A 21304-nucleotide genomic window follows, 5' to 3' on the forward strand; every position below is an offset into this window, starting at 1 on the left:
AATACGAATGAATGTCAATGACGTTGAAGGAAGTCCAAAATGTATGAGATGTATTAAATACGGTTATAATGTATATATAATGGAATATTAATAAAATTTTAAAATGCAAAAAAAAAAAGAAGAAAAAAAAAGAGAATTCTGCAAGTACGCTTGATGCCTGCATTCCCATGGGAGTCTTCACAATTTCTGACAGCCGCCTCTGATTTTTGATGAAACATTAAAAGGTCACAACTGAAATATGTTGCTTAAAATGTATTTTTATTCAGGTTCAATGATTTACATGTACATTCACTGTGAATAATTCCACATTGTGTGGAATCTTTTCAGGAGCAGTTTGTCTCATTCTTCCGATTTCTGTACAAAAATAAATTCAAATGTAGAAGATAATGAGGTAACAGAACAGCTTATATGTGAACAGTGTAGGTAGCAAGAGTATGTCAAGGGTCTAACAGGCAGGAATTCTCCCTCTTGCATTATTTTTCTGGTGTGGGAGAATTGCTCTGTCTTATTCTCCTCTCCCTCTCCCCACCACAAACTGTGGTGGGACTGCTGCCACCACAGCAACTGGAATTGTCTGCTTTTATTTCCTTGGCTCAGAAGTATAATATGAGGGAGAAGCAGCAAGGTAAAGGAGAGAAATCAATAGAAGAGAGGAAAGAAGATCCTTGCCAGTCTGCAGCCTAGGCTTCCAGATTTCACTCTAGTCTGGACACAATTCCTATTTGTTTTAAGAGCCATGAAGCAGAGAGAAGATGCTGCCGTGAAATTATGGAGCACATGTTTGTAAGGAGATCGGAGAACATGATCTCAGTCATTGCTTCTGGCTTTACAAATCTGTTAGTACTTAACACTCCAATATTTATTGAAGATATTTGTACCCTATGTATGTGTCTATCTCCTCAAATTTATTGGAGGATAGCTCAAGACTGCGCTTGATAATATTTCTCTACACTTAAATGGATGGATAGGTTGCAAAGCTTACTATCAAGTCAAGGGAGGAGAATTCAAATATTCAAATGTAAAATGTTTACATTGGTGTTCTTGTTCATGGAGCCAAGTAGTGGAAAGGTGGGAAATTACCATACATTGGGCATCTTGTTACATTTATTGTTGTTGTATTACTGGTACCCCACCCATCTGACTGGGTTGCCCCAGCCACATTAGGTGTGCAATGCAATCCTACACATGTCTACTCAGAAATACTCAGTGTACTGGAAGATGCAAAGATCACCAGTGTTGAAGCTATGATTCTTCAACATCAACTTTGTTTGGACTGGCCATGTGCGGATGCCTTATGATCGTCTTCCAAAGCAACTACTCTATTCCGAACTTAAAAATGGAAAGCGTAATGCTGGTGGTCAACAAAAGAGGTTTAAAGACTGTCTCAAGGCAAATCTAAAAAAATATGTAGTATAAACACTGACAACTGGGAAACACTGGCCTGCGAGCGCTCCAGTTAGAGAACAGCCTTTACCAAAGGTGTCATGGGTTTTGAAGACACTCAAACTGAGGACGCAGGAGAGAAATGTGCTAAGAGGAAGGCACGCTTGGCAAATCCACACCGTGATCAACTCCCACCCGGAAACCAATGTCCCCACTGTGGAAGGACATGTGGATCCAGAATTGGCCTCCACAGTCACTTACAGACTCATTGTTATAACTATGTTTATGGAAGACAATCTTACTCAGCTACGAGTGATTGCCAAAGACTCAGAAATAAGCCTCACTGAGTTCAGTGATACTTACTCCAATGTAAGTATGCATAAGATTGCAGCCTTAGAGTGACAATTTCTTTTTAATGTGAATATGAAACTTACATTGACCTGAATACTAATTTGCATTGCAAATGCTCTCCTGTTCATTTCTCCACTAACAAATACCAAGTGTTCAATAGCAAGTGGAAGGCTCAAAGGCAATTTAAACTTCATGGAGGAAAATATACTGTTTCACTTTGGGGCTACTTCTTAGAAGAGCTAGGTAGGAATTTGAACCCAAGCAGATTAACAGTACCAACTGAAAGACAGAAGGTGTTATCCTTGTACAGAGAAAAGTTTCCTTCTATGCCAGTACATCATCCCACCCCACCAAGACACTTACCTTTCCGCCAATGTCACGGCTCTTGGCTCGCAGCTTATTGACCTGGGATTCAGCAATGTCTGCTCGCTCTTCAGCTTCTTCCAGCTCATGCTGAGCCTTCCTGAACCTGGCAAAGTTCGTGTTGGCTTGCTCCTCCTTGCACAATAGAAACGTGACATGAAATCAACAACACAAGCAGAGCCAAAGCTATAGTATATAAGGGACAGCGAAGGCGCCCCACAACGATGTTGATTTCACATCCTGCACCAATCCAGGCTGTTTTCCTCCTCTCTGACATTGTGCAGGGGAAACAAACCATGATGCCTGGCTTAGCATTGCATCTGAATGAGGGATTATGGTTTCTTCTGATTCTAACAAACAATGACCTGCAGTCATCTAAGGTTTGTTCTTGGCTTACTGGGTGTGGTTTGTTGAAGCAAAGCGTAATCTCCATTTGGACATAACACTAAGACAGGGATCATGGAAAAGCAGCCCAAATTGACCCATTTACTGTTTTAAACCATTAACTATTGTTTACCATAGCATGCGAACTAGAATGCTGGAAATTGTGGGAGGTAAGCTATACCTGTGTAAGAAGATACAGCAAGAAGAGCTTGCTGGATCAGGCCAGTGGGCCATCTAGTCCAGCATTCTGTTCTCGCAGTGGCCAACCAGATGCTTGTGGGAAATTTGCAAGCAAGGTTTGAGCACAATAGCACTCCTCTCCTGTGGTTTCCAGCTATGGGCTTTCAGAAGCATTGTTGCCTCCAGCTGTGGAGGCAGAGGATAACCATCATGTATTCCACTCTTTCTCTGAAGTGACAGCTGTATTCTGAAAGGATCTATGATGTGTGATCTATGATGTCTAATAAAGACACTGACAGGAAAGGGAAGATTAGAAGCGTGTGAGATGGTTGTCCTCTGCTTGCTTATGCAGGAATGCTTTGGGAAGTGCCTGAGTGCTACAGTAAATGGCATGGGAGTGAATCTGTGTCATCATGAGAGACATGGGTTCTACTTGCTGTTCTGTGATGTGAGAATTGATATGACTTCTGTGGGTGGAACACTGTCAAGGAGACAAGTAAGATATAATTGGGGTTTGGGAAGGAGTTATCACCCCACCCCTTTGACAGGTGGAAGTAGTAGTATAAGGAACGGGTGGTTCTATGTGGCTCCAGGATGTAGGGGTTATGGGGCAGGGTCTTCCTAACTATATAGTGTGGGGTTAGGGGTGAAGAGGTGTCATGATTTATGTTAGTGCAATCCTGAAAGGGGTTACAAGATAAAGATAAGCAGTTCTGGGTGTTTTTCAAGCTGCGTGTTTCTTTGGACAGTGTATTTTAATTTTATTATTTGTATCATGATTTGTCTTTTTATTGTACCCTACCATTCCTCACACAGGAACGCAGGGTGATTAATGATGGTCAGTATAGGTTTAAGCATCTAGGGAGCCATTTGAGATTTGTGCACTTACAGCCTCTTCAGCTTGTCTCTTGTACGCTTTCACCTTCAGCTGCAACTTGTCCACTAGGTCTTGAAGCCTGAAAACATTCTTCTTATCCTCTTCAGCCTGCATGGAATGTAAATGGAATGCTAACACTATAAGGCTCAGAGAGCGTGCCTTCAGAGGATATCAGTTTGGTTATCCTCTGGAAGTTGACAGGCAGAACAGGTACATAAGAACCCTGCTGATCTAATCCAGCATCCTGTTCTCACAGTGGCCAACCAGATGCCTATGGGAGGACCAGAAGCAGGATGAGAGTTAAATAGCACTCTCCCCACAAGTGACTCCCAGCCAGGGGCGAACAAATGGGTTGTGACACCTGGGGCAGGACACTGCTACGTAGGGCGCATGTGCGGCATCGCTACGTACAACACATGCGCTGTACATAGCGATGCTGCACATGTGCTGTACATAGCGCTTTGCCAGCGGCGCCACTCCAGTGCCATACGGACAGTGCTGGAATCCTCTGCTCGCGGTTGCAGCCCCAAATGGAGGATCCTCTACATGCGACTGTAGTGGCACGGATGGATCCCACCGCCATCCATACGGCGCTCAAGCGGCACCGGTGGCAAACTGCTATGTACAGCGCATGTGTGGTGTTGTTACGTAGAGTGCATGCGTGCGACACTGCACATGCGCTGTACATAGCGGTTTGCCGCCGGCACCAGGATCCTCCACATGTGGCTGCAGCAGCGCAATGGCTGCTCACACCGCCACGGTGGGCCGAGCCCCCGCAGGGTGTCTTCTTGTCACCCCCCAAGACATGGCACCCGGGGCGCACTGCACCCCCGTTGCGACGCCACTGCTCCCAGCAACTAGTATTCAGAGACATACTGCCTCCAACTGTGAAGGCACTTTCTGCACACGCCACTCAGTTGAGTGTTAGATGTATTTTAACCTCGTTGCAATGTTTTCTTTGAAACTCAATATAAAAAAAATGGGGGGGAAAGATTTAAGTCCTGGGTTGCCTCTCATCTGGTTCCATGGTAAATATGTTGTGCTGACCTGCTTCTGTCTTTCTCAGATAAAGAGAATGATAGTAATGGAGGAGAACCCCAGGAGTTCAATAAATGGAATAAGACATCTTTACCTGATAAGTGATTTCTTTGACTCTCCGCTCATATTTTCGCACTCCTTTGATTGCCTCAACTCCTCTCTTCTGTTCGGCATCAAGCTCATTTTCTAACTCGTGTACCTACAACAGAATATTCTGATAAGGAGATCAGAGTTTATAGGGAAGGGTCAATACATCTTTGAAAACTTAAATGGGCATTATCATGTTGAAAAGGTAGCTCCAAAATCAGTGTGGGCAGGATCCACCTAACCAGACGCCCCAGTGGAAGCCCTGTGCATGAACTATGGCAAGCTCAAGCAACCCTGATAAATGAGCTCTGGCAGCGTACCCTGGCCTCCAGTTTCTGGAGTTGCTTCTTGCCACCTCTCAGGGCCAGCTGCTCTGCTTCATCCAGACGGTGCTGCAGATCCTTCACTGTCTGCTCCAGGTTCTTCTTCATCCTCTCCAGGTGGGCACTGGTGTCTTGCTCCTTCTTCAGCTCCTCTGCCATCATGGCTGCCTAATTAGATAGATGGTAACATCAGTAAGTGCCCAGTTCTCTACACTGCTCCCAACTTTATTTTTAGTGTTGTAGATTCTGTACCTCACTGCTCACCAGGGTGTGTTTACATAGTTCATTTGGTTTGTCTTTCTATGGTTGGTTGGTTGGTTAGTTGGATTGGGGTCGACTTCAGAGCATCCTCTCTGGATTGGGATATATGAGGTTGCCTCCAGATGTCCTGCTTAATAAGCACTCAGTCTGATTTATTTGTGGAGAGCTTATTTAGTGAACATTTATCCCAATTTGTTTGTGGGGAGATCAAGTGACATTGTGTCAAGCAAGCATTATCCCACACTTTGCGCATCAGTTATGGGGGGAAAGTCAGATCTTTTAAGGGAAATGGGTTTGTTTCACAAGAGTGCCGTGTCAGCTTCAATTGCAAAGCCTTAATTTGCCAAGATGTGATTAAATTCCATCCAAAAAATAGTTACAGTCTGGAAGCGCCTTGAGTGATTTTTTAAAATTATTAATTTATTTTGGTTAAGTGCACTGAATTTCTGCTGTAATGCTTGATTTCAACACTAGGTGTTGCTACAGTGGCATTCGTATACTGTACTGCTTAACTGCACTACATAAATAAAACAAAAACCTGTTCTTTAGAAACAGCTGGTTCTATGGTCAAACTCTAAAGAAGAGAGAAAGAAACCTCTCCAATTTTAAAGCATTTCTACCACACAAACAAGCATCCATTAATTTCTTCTACTACGCAAGTACTGTATATGGGGAAAACCAGAATTCATCATCAGTTAAAGAAGCGGTAGCTATCATACTGCCCATCATCCTTGATCACTGGCTATGTTGGCTGGGCTGATGGGAGTTGTAGTCCAACAACATCTGGAGGACACTATGCTGACTTCCCTGAGTTGAAAGAATAGTTGCTTCGAAGTGTGGTCCGAAGTATTCGTAATCTTAACCACTTGAGTTTAATAACAAATGATTAAAGAGCAGATAGGTAAGGGGTATAGTGGGCCTTAGATGGTATATTCTCTCCCTTGAGAGGTATTGCCAATTATTCCTATGATAACACGCCTCCTCCCTACATTATGCCCCAGGAGAAGGAAGATCAGTGGGAAGCAGAAGCAGCAACAGCTGTAGCAGCCAACTGAGGAATATGGCCAACCATGGACAGCCTGGGAGGAGGAGTTCCCTGCCTCCATAAATAGAAGAAACCACTGGTTGGCTAGACTAAACTTGAGCAACAAATGTAGTAGCTAAGCGGGTGTGGCAAGTATTGATGCAAAAATATGAGTTTCAGCTGTCATTGTGAAAATCATAAAAATGGCTTCCCAGATGGAATCACCAACCCATGGTAGAATGGGGCCTGCAGCAAGCAGGATAGAGCACTTACATCTGTAATTGCCTTTTTGGCCTTCTCCTCCGCATTCCGGGCCTCCTGGATGGCATCGTCAATTTCTCCTTGGAACTGAGCAAGGTCCGTCTCCAGCTTCTTCTTTGTGCTGAGAAGGGTTGTGTTCTGTGGGCACAGTCAGCAGTTACTGCCCTGCGTTATCTAATGCAATTGCATTTGCTCGCCACAACCAAGACCCGAGATACTGGACATGTGAGGAGACCTATCCTATTGCATTTCTCCAGGGATGAATGAATGGGCAGGTTCTTCTGGCTCAGACTTAGCTGGGGATGAGAAAGCGCTTTGCTTCCAGCCTCAGGGAGTTTTGGCCTCTCACTCTGTGGGGAAAGAGGACTGTAGCTCAGTGGCAGAGCATCTGAGGTTGCACGGGGAAGGTCCCAGCTTCAATCCCTGATGGCATCTCAGTCAGTGGGGACAATACTGAGCTAGATGAGCCAATGTTCTAACTCAGTGTAAGGCAGCTACCTATGTACCTGGGAATGCAGCAGTTGCACACGCTCACTGGCATCTGCCAGCTCTTGTTCAGACACTTTGCGAGCACGCTCCGTCTGCTCCAGAGCTGCCCGCATCTCCTCAAGCTCAGTCGTCATCAGGTTGTTCCTGCGTTCTACCATAGCCAGCTGCTCCTTCAAGTCATCGTTGCCTCTCATAGCGTCATCCAGGTGAAGCTGGGAATCCTGTGCTTTGCAAAAAGACACCACATCTCAGAATATCCAAGTGGATATTCTCCCACTGTCTGTGAAAAATTAAAACTGACATGGCATATTTATTTATTTTTTCTTTTGGGGGTAGAGCATGGGGAAGAGGCTTGTAACACACCCTTTAATCAAAGCCAGAGAATTTGTAATCCAATGATTATGACCCTTGCTTAAACCCTTTTACAGCTTTGTTTTAAAATATATACCGAGCAGCATGGTATTAACATCAGCCTGGCTGTTTAACACATAGTTTGTTTTATTTATTTGAAAGCTGTTTTTGGAAAACAGGAAGCCAAGATGCAAATTCCCAGACAATGGGCAAAGGAATCCTAACTGGCCAGGAACACAGGGGTGGGACAGAGTAGCTGAGGCCCCACTGCATCTGAAGTCCTGTTGGCCACACTGGCTTGCATGCTTTTTTTTTTTTTTTGGTGCTGCAGCTCCAGGCCCAAATTGGACCCCCTCTCTGGGAACTGGAGCAGCCTATGATACAGCAGATCATTGGCAGTCCATCTCTGTTCCACCCAACCCAAGCGCCCTGTTGCAGGACCCTCTGCCACCGGTAGCCCTGCCTTTGCCATGCTTTCTGCAGCAACACTGGGGGCCTCTGTCATGGCAAACACATTTTTAACACAACACATTACAGTGGTACCTTGGGTTAAGTACTTAATTCATTCCGGAGGTCCGTTCTTAACCTGAAACTGTTCTTAACCTGAAGTACCACCCGCTGCTGCACAATTTCTGTTCTCATCCTGAAGCAATGTTCTTAACCTGAGGTAATATTTCTGGGTTAGCGGAGTCTGTAACCTGAAGCATATGTAATAATAATAATAATAATAATAATAATAATAATAATAATAATAATTTATTATTTATACTCCTCCCATCTGGCTGGGTTTCCCCAGCCACTCTGGGCAGCTTGTAACCTGAAGCATATGTAACCCGAGGTACCACTGTATAGAGGTTAGTCAAATTTCAGTTCTGTTCCCTACTCCACCACAAAATGAATTCATGCAAATTGTTACAAAGCCCCCAACATGTGTATGCAGTTAGGCTGACCTTCAGTTGCCCTTGGATGTTCCTCAGATGTTTTTGTGTCTCTGCGCTTTGGCGGTTGGCATGGCTCAACTGGATTTCCATTTCATTTAGATCCCCCTCCATTTTCTTCTTAAGCCGCAGAGCATCATTTCTGCTCCTGACTTCAGCATCCAGTGTGCTCTGCATGGACTCTCCCATTCTCTGGTGATTCCTCTTCAGTTGTTCAATTTCCTCATCCTTCTCTGCAACCTTCCTGTCAATCTCAGACTTCACCTGGTTCAGTTCTAGTTGGACACGCAGGATTTTCCCTTCTTCATGTTCCAAAGATCCCTTTCATGAATGAAACAACATTATTTGTTTCAATTATGGATTTGTATTTAACTATGAAAGCAGGCTTCATAGTATTCCATTGTCAGCTCAGGAGAGAAATATATACCCCGAGCACAGTTAATTTTTACAAAAATATCGTGGACACACTGTAAGATCATAGATGCAACTTGTAAAATGGAAACATCCCAAACATTCTGAATAATAAATAAAACATTTTGTATTTATAATAAAACACTTGGTAATTAAGTAGTGTCAATGGTCCCCCCACGAAAATTATTTTGTTCAAATTAATCATCTTGAAACTATTTTTTTCTAAAATTAACATATTTTATAAATGAAAATGTTACAATAATACAATTAAGACTGGAAGGCTTTTGACAATTCCTGTTATTCTTAGGCGTTTGCCCAGTCCATGTTCCCAGTCATCAGAGGGAAATGCAATTAGCATTTCTAGTTTGGCTTGCCCTTTGCAATGTAGCTAATGAGCCTTCTCAATTTAATCATTTGTTCTATTTTTAACCAGAAGGTGGCACTAAAAACCTCCCCAAAGCTCCAGATTGGTAGCAGTCCAATTCTTCCAAAATTGACACACTGCTCTCAGAAAACTAACTTCAAGCAATGGGCTAGGGATCGCCCCCCCCCCCCCCAAGATATGCCACCTTTGTCCTTATCCTTGTACTGCCTCTGGGGGGCAGGGACACACCATGTATAGCGAGTGCCAATTAATACTGTCTCTGAAGTGTTCATATTCACCTCTGCTTCTTCCAAGGCAGCTTGGAGGTCTGACTTCTCTTGTTCAATCTGCTTCTTTGCTTTCTCTAATTCATGGTTGCTTTTGCCAGCTTCAGCTATCTGTTCAGTCAGGTCAGAAATTTCCTCTGCAGGTAGAAATTGTGTAATTTATTGTAATGGTTACAATCTTTAGTAATATGATACCTAATGTTTCAATTTAATTGAAGTATGATTTCCCCCCCTCCCCCACAGGACAGTAGACGCAAAGATTTTTTTAATAATAAAAAGATTTTTGTAATACACACACACAGCCTGCATTTATATATTTGTTGTTTTTAAGGAAAGAGCTTTTAACACTGCTCTGCAGTTTTCACTATATTTTAAAAGATTTGTTTTTATAGTGCTTTAACGCGGGTGGCGCTGTGGGTTAAACCACAGAGCCTAGGACTTGCCGATCAGAAGGTCAGCAGTTTGAATCCCCACGACGGATGAGCTCCCATTGCTTGGTCCCAGCTCCTGCCCACCTAGCAGTTCGAAAGCACATCAAAGTGCAAGCAGATAAATAGGTTCCGCTCCAGTGGGAAGGTAAACGGCGCTTCCGTGTGCTGCTCTGGTTCGCCAGAAGTGGCTTAGTCATGCTGGCCACATGACCTGGAAGCTGTACACCGGCTCTCTCGGCCAATAAAGCGAGATGAGCTCCGCAACCCCAGAGTCGGCCACGACTGGACCTAATGGTCAGGGGTCCCTTTGCCTTTAACGCTACTACAGTTTAATTACTTTTAAACTGTTATTTTTATATGTTTTAAGCTTTCTGTATTTTATCTGTGTTTTAATTTGCATAAGCCTCCTTGAGTCTGGAAAAAAGGCAGGATACAGACCTTTGCAGCAATCAGCTGGAAGTTACCGCACTGCTGAATAACACCTACCTACCCTGAACCTGTAAAAGCAGCAGGCCTGTTCTTTGGCCAGTACTACTAAGCAGGAGAAAAGTGGTCACGTGAATCTACCGTTACAGATGCCTTACATTAGATTAAAGTCTGTAGGAAAAAGAAGCTTACGTTGCAAGTTCTTGTTCTCTCGCCTGACAGCCTCAAGCTGGTCCAACACTTCCTCATAAGCATTCTTCATTTTGAAAATTTCAGTGCTCATGGACCGTGACTCCTTCTGGGAAGCTTCCAGTTCAGCCTGACATTCCTGGTATTTTTGCTTCCATTCTGCTAGCACCTAGGTAACAAATAGGCTCATATAGCACAGGAACACAACATTGTGCTTGACTCAGGGGTATGCAGTAGCGGTGTGGTGGAGCTGCCCTCCCAACACTGGTGTTGCTGCAGCGTAGCTGGATAGGGCTGGGACAGGACTGTGCTGTGGAGAGGTTGGGGCTGTGCTGACATACTGGTGGACACACACCACAATTGCCTCATGATGTAAATCATGTTCAGAATACCACAACACACACGTAACTGGCTGTAAAGTAACATAACATACAGTGGTACTTCGGGTTAAGTACTTAATTTGTTCCAGAGGTCCGTTCTTAACCTGAAACTGTACTTAACCTGAAGCACCACTTTAGCTAATGGGGCCTCCTGCTGTTGCCGCGCCACCGGAGAACAAATTCTGTTCTCATCCTGAAGCAAAGTTCTTAACCTGAGGTAATATTTCTGGGTTAGCGGAGTCTGTAACCTGAAGCGTATGTAACTTGAAGCGTATGTAACCCGAGGTACCACTGTATATAATGAAACTGTAATCTAATCGTCATATCAAAAATTTGCAAAGCAGTTACGTGTGTGTTGTGGTATTCTGGACATACTGGTGGAAACATCAGATAGACTCCACCACTGCACCCACACAACCCCAGCTTCACAGCCGACCTTTCCCACCCCAGCACAATCCAGGTAGGCTGCCACAATACCGGTGTCGAAAGTTTGGCTCTGTGGCTCTGTCCCACCACACTGCCCACTCCTGGATCTATGACTGAGGAGAAATGTTGTGTATCACATATGAGCCTTTCACAGGGCAGGTGACAGCACCTGGCACCTCTTTAATTCCCCCCCACCCCCGGGGCTGGTTCTCTGAGCAGCATCTGGCTTCTGAGACAACTGCAATTTTAGTATCTTGACAATTTTAGTATCTCTAGCATTGTGCGAAAATAAATGGGGGGCGTCACCAGTCTGCTGAGAGGACTAGTGTTGCCTGCCACTGCTGCCAAGTGAGTCTGCCATGGCCCACCAATGGTGTGGGGAGGAACACTCCTGAACTTTCATTCCTCCCCGCCCCCACACCCAAATGAGCTCAAAATCACTGCACCTCATTCACACTGTCTGAATGGTTCCTCAGCAACCGCACAGTTATAACAAACTACTTTCACTAAGGATGTATAATAAGCAATGTCCAACTGTATTGTGTTCAATCAATCTTCAGGGACAAACATAAGGATGCAGTTTTGATTTCTAGACCAAAGAGGTTATAATGAGTTGCAGACAGCAACCAATTTAATAATGACAATGTAGAATTGTGTTTTTTTCTGTACTAGTCTGTTGTAGCTAGAGATGAGCCTGCCCCCTACAGGATTTCTACTTCTGAAGAACGTGCCTGCTTCACACAGCTCAAAATATACCACTGAAGTGCATATTATTCAATACTACTACTACTATTGAAAAGTCTAATGTTGCATGTATATAAACTTTATACAGGCTACAATGCTACCAAACAAACATATGAGTAAGGGTGGAATTGATCTACTCTCATAGAAGCCTTGTGCTGAATTCACAGAAATGCCAAAAGACAGCCCTGGAAGTTCCCAGGATTACAACTGTAAACAAGCACAAATTGTTTGCCCTTCCTGCAAAATGTCTGCCCGCTACCCAATAAGAAAAGGAAACCTTATCAAAGTTCCTCTGCCTTTTGTCCAGGGCTGCGCAAGCTGCATTGGACCTCTCTACGTCGATCATGAGGTCATCAACTTCTCCCTGCAGCCTTTGCTTAGTCTTCTCTAGGGAAGCACACTTAGAATTGACAGCTTCTATCTGCTCCTCTGATTCTTGGAGACGCTGAGCCAGCTTCTTCCTGAAAGGCAAAGTATCCCATGATGCAACCAAAGGTGTTTTTCCAAACCGCGTTGGTGTACAGGCAGAGCAGAAAGTGAGAGAAAGCCTGGCTAGGTGGGAGACTTCTGTGTGACAAAAAAGAGACCCATAGAAAGGACAGCCTGCGGTGACAACATAAGGCTTCTGAATCCAGGGGTGGGACAATAGCTGCTGGGGTGGGAGGGGTGTTTCATGAGACAGAACCAAAGAGAAGCAAAAGCAGTGGGAGGGGCAGCCAACTGGGCTGAGAAGGCCACCTATTGAAAAGCAACAGAAAATAGATAGCATCAGCTGCAAAACTAGAAAAAAAGGGGAATTGGGTAAAGACCACAGTTAGTTAGTTGTCCTCCTACTGTTGACCTCAACCAGAAATTGGGCACTTATGTGTCACTGGTCCTGTGCTATGGAACATCACTTTTGACTTCCAGGTGCCTCTTGAAGACTCTATTTTATGGCAATAGGCCTATTCAGTAGTTTCCAATTTTCTTGAGTAGCCAGCTATCTTAATGATTGTTTTGCACTGCTTTTAATGGTTTTTCATGTTTTATATTGCTCTAACTACCCTGATATTTTAGGGGAGAGTGGTATATAAATACACTTATAAAACAAATAGCAATGGCAAAAAACAGATCTGCATAAGATGCAAAATTAGAAATAGAGGATTTGCTGTCAAAAATAAATGCCACAGGATAATACCCTGGCATCTCCAAAGCTCTCCCCTGATTTCCTTCCCAGTACTTACTTGGCTTCTTCTAATTCCTCAGTACGTTGAATGGCGTCCGTTTCATATTTGGTTCTCCACTGGGCAACTTCAGTGTTGGCCTTGGAGAGAGCCCTCTGCAGCTCACTTTTGGTTTCTTGTTCCTCTTCAAACTGCTCCCGGAGCAAGTCACAGTCATGGCGAGCAGATTGCAAGGCATGGGCCAGAGCGTTTTTTGCCTAAGGGTTCATAATGTTAATGGTAATGATGACCACATGGGTAGCAATAGCATGCAGGTTGTTTCAATCAGACATTCTACATCTGTCTGTTAGTCATGTCAGATTTGAGATCTGGGATGTTTTCTTCCTCAGCAGTTGGTTTATACCCCAGCATAAAAGTATTGACTATATAATACTTAACCAAGCATTATTACTTTCCGAGAACTGGTTTTTTATTTTATTTTTTATTTTTTGCATTCTTTAGCTTCAGTCATGCTTTCACTGCAGTAAATTCCACACATTAATCTTATGGAGTGGTGGTTTTTTTAACAGTGCAATATTATCATAGCTTTTTCAATAGCAATTGCAGAATTTGCAAAAGCACCTGTTTTACCTCTCCATGTTGCATGTGTTACTGCATTCATGCTGTAATTTGTCCTCAAATTTCCATCAGTCCATGTCAGCTGGAAATCAGCGTTGATTGTTTTATTGCCTTTTTCCTGATGTTCCCTGCCTCTCCTGCCTCTTTTTATCAGGATTATTCATTCCTCACTTCTCTGAGGCATGATATACAAGTGGAAAATCACCTTGTTTTCTTCCTCCAGCTGCCTCTTGAGTTCCTCTGTCTGCTGGGTAAAGGCTTGTTTCCCTCTGATCAACTGTGAAATAAAAGATTCTTTTTCTTCTAGTTGTCGAGAAAATTCGCCTATTGGAAAAAAATATATTCAAATAGTCATAGGCTGAGATGGTTCAAAAACACCCCACCTGCTCCTAAGTAGTCTCACTGATGGCAATGCAAGTGCTGAATTAAATCATTTGTGCACTTGGTCAACTAGAATTTTTCTATCTCTGCCTCCCATTCGTTGAAATGGATGTTACTACAGTCCACAATAATTGCAAGAAATATAGTATGGATTCTATTAAAATAAAATGCAATAAATACTACAGTTTTCAATAATTACAATAAATACTGCACTTAACATTAGTTCTCGCTAATTTCTTTGCTCAGATTAATACATTTGCTTTAGATCTATCCATATATAATTTTAGTGGTGGCCTTACTTCTTCACTCTGGAGAAAATAAGTTGTAAACCAGAATGAGGTGCATGGGCTTTATTCTCATTGCTATCAGTAGGATTTAAGTGGTTACCTAATTTTCTCTGAGCTGCATGTAGAGGCTATTTAAGGCATATTCTGTGAAGTGTCATGTGCAATTATAATTTTTGGAAATTGAGAGTGACACTGAGGCTCAAGGTCTATTGGGTGACCAGAAGCTGTGCATGGTGCCTCAAGAATCTGAGTAACATTTATGAATCTTCTCATGGAGCTGTTAATCTCTCACTTGTGCCACTTGCTAATGCTGTTCATGCAGCCCCAATACTCCCACTTGACTATCAACAGTAGTTTTTCACTACTAATGCTTATGCATAGATTTAAACACAGAGATCATGTTTAAAAACCAGAGCAGTTCTCTGTTCAACATTAACAGTGCATTTGTAGCTGTTAACAGGAACTAATATAGGGGTCTAAAGGAGAAGGCAGTAGAGGCCTTTGAGTATTTGTGGCTGAGTTTTTGTATCTGAATATTTGTTGTATGAGTTGTATAAGCATTACTTTTCCACATCACAGAAAAGGGAAAAAAAAACAATTATCCGACAACCCACATTTCTAAGATACACTTTAAGAAACAGAAATGCAGTTTCCTACAATGTAAGCCACAGTAAACCAGAAATATATGGGAGTAAATGAAGACTGTGTAAAAGCATCGTACCCCATTAATATTTCAAGGGGATCTTCCATAGTGAAATACTTGGTCATATCTGATTGACAAGGAAGGGTGCAGTTTAGACAACATTGATGCTGATGTGTCAAGGCAAAGATAATAAATATGTAGATAACATGTCTACAATGATTTTTATGGAAAGGTGGGATGGGACTATTCAAAATAAATATATGTCAGGAGGAATGCCCATGTCTTCTAGAAATGCCCAAATTCACCATTCTCGGTGTGCAGACGTGCTTTCTGTGTGTTCAGATCATTGATCAGCCGCACATGCTCTTCATCTTTTGTCTTAATTTCACTGAACTGGTCTTCAAGGGCTCGGCACATCTTTTCCAGATTACTCTTTGTGAGGGGAGAAATAAAATACAATGTTTTAATTAACCAGAATCTACAGCAGAACAGTTAGTCACAATAAAGACATGCAACTGTCTACCTTGGCTTTGGAGACAGACTCCATATTACTGGCAAGGTCATCAATCTCCATCTTCAGCTCACTCTTCTCCTTCTCCAGCTTCTGTTTCACACGTTGCAGGTTATCAATTTGTTCCCCAAGTTCAGCTGCACTGTCTGCATGCTTCTTGCGGAGAGCAGCCATTGTGGCTTCATGGTGCAGAGTAGCCTCTTCAAGGTCCCTGCGCATTTTCTGGAATTCTGCCTCACGTTTCTTGTTCATCTCAATCTGAGCTGCGGTTGCCCCACCAGCTTCCTCCAGACGCTCACTGATCTCTTCAAGTTCTCTGGAGAGATCAGCCCGCTGCTTCTCTGCTTTGGCCCGAGATGCACGCTCAGCCTCAATTTCTTCCTCCAGTTCTTCCATACGGGCCTTTGGGAAATAAGATACAGAAATTTAACTATGCCACTGAAAAGAGTAGAACTTAAAAGGAACTCTAGGTAGACTGTGCTCATGATTTTATAAAGTAAAAATCTTTATTTGCATCAGCCACAAGCTATAGCAAAGGAATCAAATACAATCAAATACAAATATAGCTTTATTGTTGGCTGTACAAAATACATTCTGAGAATGTACAGCTATACAAATGAAAGTCAATAACTTTCCTTGACCACACATAAGACATAAACAAGTGGGCTACTCTTTACTAGGCATTAAACAGGTTAGTCAGATGGTAGATGTAATTCTTTTGTCCCAGCTAAAATTTTTGCAGTGTTTGCTGTCACCTGGTAATCTTGGTCTGCAAGAAGGAAGGACAATGTAGCAGAGGATGAACAGCCTGGTATAGATGACAGAAGATGAGTATTAACCTCATTACACAGAGGTTAGGAGTATGCAGAGGCTAGGAGTACATGCACTACAGATTTCATACTGCCATCTCCGCATGGACATAATCGTTTTGCATAGGGGAAGGCACGTCTGTATTTTAAAACTGTTAAGTTTAGCAGATAAGATGCTGATGTGTGGAGGAGACTAGGTGGGGGGGGGGGAATCATACCAAGGACAAAATTTTCTTATGGTGGCTAAATTATTCTGTTGCTCAATGTCATGTAGGCGCTGCCTAATTGAATTCTTTGCTTTATCGAAATCCAGTGTTAATAACTGTTGGGGTGATAAATCAGAGTAGAGCTTTTGAGTAACAGTTTTGGTCCAAGCACTCTTATGACAGTCTTGCAATAGTAAGGGTAATAGACCGGTGGGGGTTAAATTCAGACAAAGGCAATAAGTACCGGTAAATGTCCTGTACCAAATTTGTAATTCAATTGAGAGAAAGTTGGCCTCCAAGTGCAATGCAGCATTTGAAACACAAGATGGCACTGAGAATATTTGCCTTAAGTACTTGGATTGAACAGTTTCTATAAAATAAGGGTGGGCTTTAAGCCGAGTCTGTGCCCCCATACAGTAGCTGGGCCAGGAGTAATGTAAAAGTACTAAATCATTGTATTATTTCAATAAAAATGTGTGTATAATAAGCAGTGCATGCATACTTATTTTATAAACTTATAATATTTCAGGTTCTCTGTGAAATGCATATGAACACAAATATATTATTAAACATTTCACATTAAGGAGACAATATACACCTACAGTCAGTGATTCCTTAAGACCAATGGTTGAATTTCCTGGAATAATACACTATTCTTCCTAAAGTGATTTTATCTAGTGTCTTCATACTATGTGTGTATGAAGGTATTCAATTTGAGGAAGAATATCATTTTAGAACCACTATATAAGCAGTGAATGTACATGAGGGGTGAGAGTGACCTTAAAAACTGAGATTTTCAAGGCACAAAAGATACACAAAGTTTTCTATGATTTACCTGCAGCTCTTTAATTTTTTTCTGTAGCTGAGAGCTTTGAGCCTGTTCATCCTCTATTTTTCCTTGGACCTGGCTGATTTCGAACTCTTTCCTGGTGAAGGAGGAAAAAAGAAAAGTAAGCATTTTAATGAGAAAGGTCAAATTTGAGATCCAATAACACAGTATTAAAATCTCGGCAGTATACTTCTTCAGTTTTTCATCCATTTGCTGCTTGTCATTCTCCAGGTCCATGATAGATTCCTGAGACATCTTCAGATCCCCCTCCAGCTTCCTTTTAGCTCTCTCAAGATCCATACGAAGCTTCTTCTCTTGCTCCAAAGACCCTTCGAGCTAAACAGTACATAAGAACAAGAGACACTGATTTAATGCTATTGTTTCAAATAAAAGGGAGGAAATATAAAGCATTAGGAGTTTTGAAAGGCCAGTGAGCCAGATGCTGCTTTATGCCTTAAAGCAGAGTCTTCTAAGCCCCTGCAAAGATGGCAATGCTAAAATAAAATTCAGTTCTTAGATATCCTATTAATAACAAAGTCTAATAAATACCAGCCAAACATGTTAGAAAAAGGCCCGCTTGAAACCTTGAAGAGGCAGCTGCTGGATCTGATATGGTGTAACACAGCTTCCTATATTCCTAAGTTTACCTAGTTCAAAATATGTGAATATGTTTTGAGGCAAGTTCCCTTGCTCCTAAAAATGATCTACCACTTGCAGTCTTCAAAAAGAGAATACAGTGGTGCCTCGCAAGACGAAATTAATTCGTTCCGCGAGTTTTGTCGTCTTGCGATTTTTTCCGTCTTGCGAAGCACGGTGTCAGAAAAGTTTTGGAAAAGCTTCAAAAATCACCAAAGTCTTCAAAAACCTGAAAAAAGGCTACCACACCACGTGCTATGAGTTGCTCCTCAAAGTCAAGTCGCAACTGTATTAACGGTGTTAAGAAAAGGGAAACAAACTTGCAAGACGTTTCCGTCTTGCGAAGCAAGCCCATAGGGAAAATCGTCTTGCGAAGCAGCTCAAAAAACAAAAAACCCTTTCATCTTGCGAATTTTTCGTCTTGCGAGGCATTCGTCTTGCAAGGTACCACTGTATTCTTCAAAAAGGGAACTGTTAGGCTGGCAGTGGATTGACACATTTCATTACTGAAAATTACTTGAAGATACTAATAGTAATAATTTATTATTACGGTCAAAGACCAGTTCAAAAAGCACAACTGAGACTGCTTTCACAAGAATGAAACAGACATTTAAAACAATATACAGTAACAGCTTATAGATTAAAATTAAAATAGTCGCATGAACACAAAAGGACCTAAGGTTAAACTAACATGCAGCTTGCCCCTGGGACACCCAGGAGGCCGGCTAGGGCAGTTTCCCTAGTGATCTATTTGTTCCAGGGGGCGTTCTACACCTACAAATCTGCGCGCAGAATCTGGCGACCATCCTGGTCATCTTGTGATTTGTGCCTAAGAGGAGAAAATTTTGTTTAGGCTTGTCTGGAAGGTCAGCAATCCTCACCAGATGGGGGTCGATGGTATCTCTACATGCCTCATAGTAAAAAGGACATCTAAAAAATAAGTGTTCAGGGCTTCCTATTTCCCCTAATGGGCAGGCGCAAAGTCTCTGAGCGTACAGGACTTTTCCAAAAGATCCTTCCAGAACCGGCAAGGGCAGAGCCGAACTTCTGGCAAGAGTAAAGGCCCTTAGTTGAAGATATTTATGCCCACGTTTAGTCAGTTAAATGGTGCCTCGGATTGCATTAGTTCTGTGCTCCCACTGCCTTCCTAAGCCTGGAGGAGAGGACTGATGATATCAGGCAGATATAGAACCATAGGCGCCGACACCATGGGGCCTGAGGGGGCTCGAGCCCCCTCAAAAAATTTTTTGGGGGGGCTCAGCCCCCCCAATAATCTCGGGCGCCCTTCCAGCAGAGCGCCGCCGCCGTCCCCCGCCTCCTCCCCACCTGCTCCCTAGCCAGCCAGCCAGCCGCGCGCCCTAGTCGGAGAGCCCCGGCCGTCCCCCGCGAGATTAGGGAATCCCCGGGGGCGGGGGCTCCTGCCTCGCTGCTTCGCAGCACCACCGCCACTGCCAAGGCACTGCCGGGGGGAATTTCCTTCCTCCTGGCCCCCGCGAGAACAGGGGAATCCCGACTGGCCACACCTCCCAGCCAGCCGATTGGCTGGCTGGGGGGCGTGGCTTGCCCTATTTAGGGCCGGAGCCACTTTATTTGCATATTCATGAGCTTATTTATTATTCATGAGCTTTCCCGGGCCCCCCCAATATTTTTTATAAGTCCGCGTCCCTGTATAGAACTGAGGACTAGTACAAAAAAAAGATTTAGCAGGTTCAACATTGGTTCTGGCCAGTGTGTATAACTGCAAATAGACTTCATTTCTCCCAGTGCTTTTATTGTGTCCTCTCAAGACTAAAAATTCTCTTACATCATCAACTTGCTGTTCAAGTTTCGATTTGGTTTTGGACAGAGTGTTCACTTTGTCTTCCTCTGCCTGGAGGTCATCTAAAGTCTGCTGGTGAGCTTCTTGGAGGCTTTTCTTCTCTTTGGTGAGCTTGGAGATGTTTTCGTCCAAAGCTGCCATCTCCTCAGTAAGATTTTTAACCTAAGAAACAATAAAGACCTCCATTTATGAGTGTTTCCTCATTACGGGTGATTATATGCAGTCCTTGTCTTATGAGTGAGAAAATAACATAGGCTAATACCCAACTAAGTCATATGCTGAGTAGACCCACTGAAGTAAATGGATGTAAGGAAGTTGTTCATTGATTTCAGTGGGTCTACTCTGAGTATATCACCCAAAGGCTGGTTTCTTCTAAAATCCTATACGTATGTAACGTGCAGCACTAGTTACAGGTGTGGGGGGGAAATGAGACTTTCCTTGGAAATGCCTCCTGACCTCTTCATTACAAAAGTGAAATAGTGCAATAAAGCACACTGAGTTACACAGTAAGATTGGGCAAAAGCTGATTTTCTCTCTTTTTTGCCCAAGAAATTTAAAAATACAAATGCGCCGAGTTGAAAAAAAATATCCTCTTCACAATATGCAGAGGGCAAAGCATCTTCCAACAGTACTAGTAGGAAGAATTCTGTCAGGCAAGTTAAATATATTTTGTAACGAAATAAAAAATCGGTTTCATTATTCTGCACTCTCCAATTTATGGACATTAATGTGGAATTAATGAAGCTAAGATAGGGCTCATCCACACTTACCTTTGCTCTGCATTTCTAGGAACAGGTCCGCGTTTTAAGGTTCCCTTTCTGAACATCCCCGCCCCCCATCCCAGGCACTTTCCCTGCGAAAACCTGTTCTTTAGTGTTGAATCGGAGCAAATGGCAAGCCACAGAAAACCAAAATTGCTGTTTGTTCTGATTCAGCATTAAAGAGCAGATTTTCCTGGAGGAAGCAGTGGGGCAAAAAAATAAAAAGGGGCTCAGACCTGGACCAGAAAAGCGTGGGCCTGTGCCTAGAAAGCATGGGGCAAAAAGTTAGTGTGGATGAGCCCTTAGTCATGTCTCCTCAGAATGGGGTCAGCACTGGATACAACCTGATACATTATTAGATTTTTTTTCTAATCAGTCTCAAAGATCCAAAGCAAGATGTATAACATTCCCTTTGAAACTCACAACTCTGTAAAAAAACAACAACCCTGAGATATCATTTGATTTGCTCAGGGCCACCTACTGAGCTTCATGGCAGCACCGAAAAATATGAATCTGGATGCTGAACATCTAAACCCCAAACTCCAAGTGCTGCAATACAAGGAATAAACCAGTAGCCAAAATTACTTAAGTAAGTTATCTTTTCCTTCCTTTCCTTGCTACTGATTTAAAATTTTACTTTCATGTTGGCAGGGGGACAGAACCGAGAGGGGTC

The 21304-nt window shown here is 42.9% G+C and overlaps 1 protein-coding gene across 1 annotated transcript in view; it reads right to left on the minus strand.

Annotated features, from left to right (window-relative positions):
* Positions 1 to 2042: 2042 nt before the first annotated feature.
* The window catches only part of LOC114590697 (myosin-4-like), a 34172-nt gene continuing 14910 nt past the window's right edge, over positions 2043 to 21304 (minus strand). Inside the window, exons 22-38 of the mRNA XM_028717084.2 lie at positions 19856 to 20032; positions 17606 to 17751; positions 17422 to 17512; positions 15584 to 15973; positions 15366 to 15492; positions 13955 to 14073; positions 13192 to 13388; positions 12246 to 12429; positions 10422 to 10587; positions 9385 to 9509; positions 8323 to 8631; positions 7039 to 7242; positions 6545 to 6670; positions 4984 to 5154; positions 4671 to 4775; positions 3551 to 3646; positions 2043 to 2232 (exon numbers count right to left, since the gene is read on the minus strand). Coding sequence (XP_028572917.2) covers positions 2059 to 2232; positions 3551 to 3646; positions 4671 to 4775; positions 4984 to 5154; positions 6545 to 6670; positions 7039 to 7242; positions 8323 to 8631; positions 9385 to 9509; positions 10422 to 10587; positions 12246 to 12429; positions 13192 to 13388; positions 13955 to 14073; positions 15366 to 15492; positions 15584 to 15973; positions 17422 to 17512; positions 17606 to 17751; positions 19856 to 20032 — 2907 coding nt within the window. The 3' untranslated portion in view covers positions 2043 to 2058. The remainder of the gene's footprint in view (positions 2233 to 3550; positions 3647 to 4670; positions 4776 to 4983; positions 5155 to 6544; positions 6671 to 7038; positions 7243 to 8322; positions 8632 to 9384; positions 9510 to 10421; positions 10588 to 12245; positions 12430 to 13191; positions 13389 to 13954; positions 14074 to 15365; positions 15493 to 15583; positions 15974 to 17421; positions 17513 to 17605; positions 17752 to 19855; positions 20033 to 21304) is intronic.

The sequence above is a fragment of the Podarcis muralis genome, chromosome 2 (genome assembly GCF_964188315.1).
Source record: "Podarcis muralis chromosome 2, rPodMur119.hap1.1, whole genome shotgun sequence".
NCBI lineage: Eukaryota > Metazoa > Chordata > Lepidosauria > Squamata > Lacertidae > Podarcis > Podarcis muralis.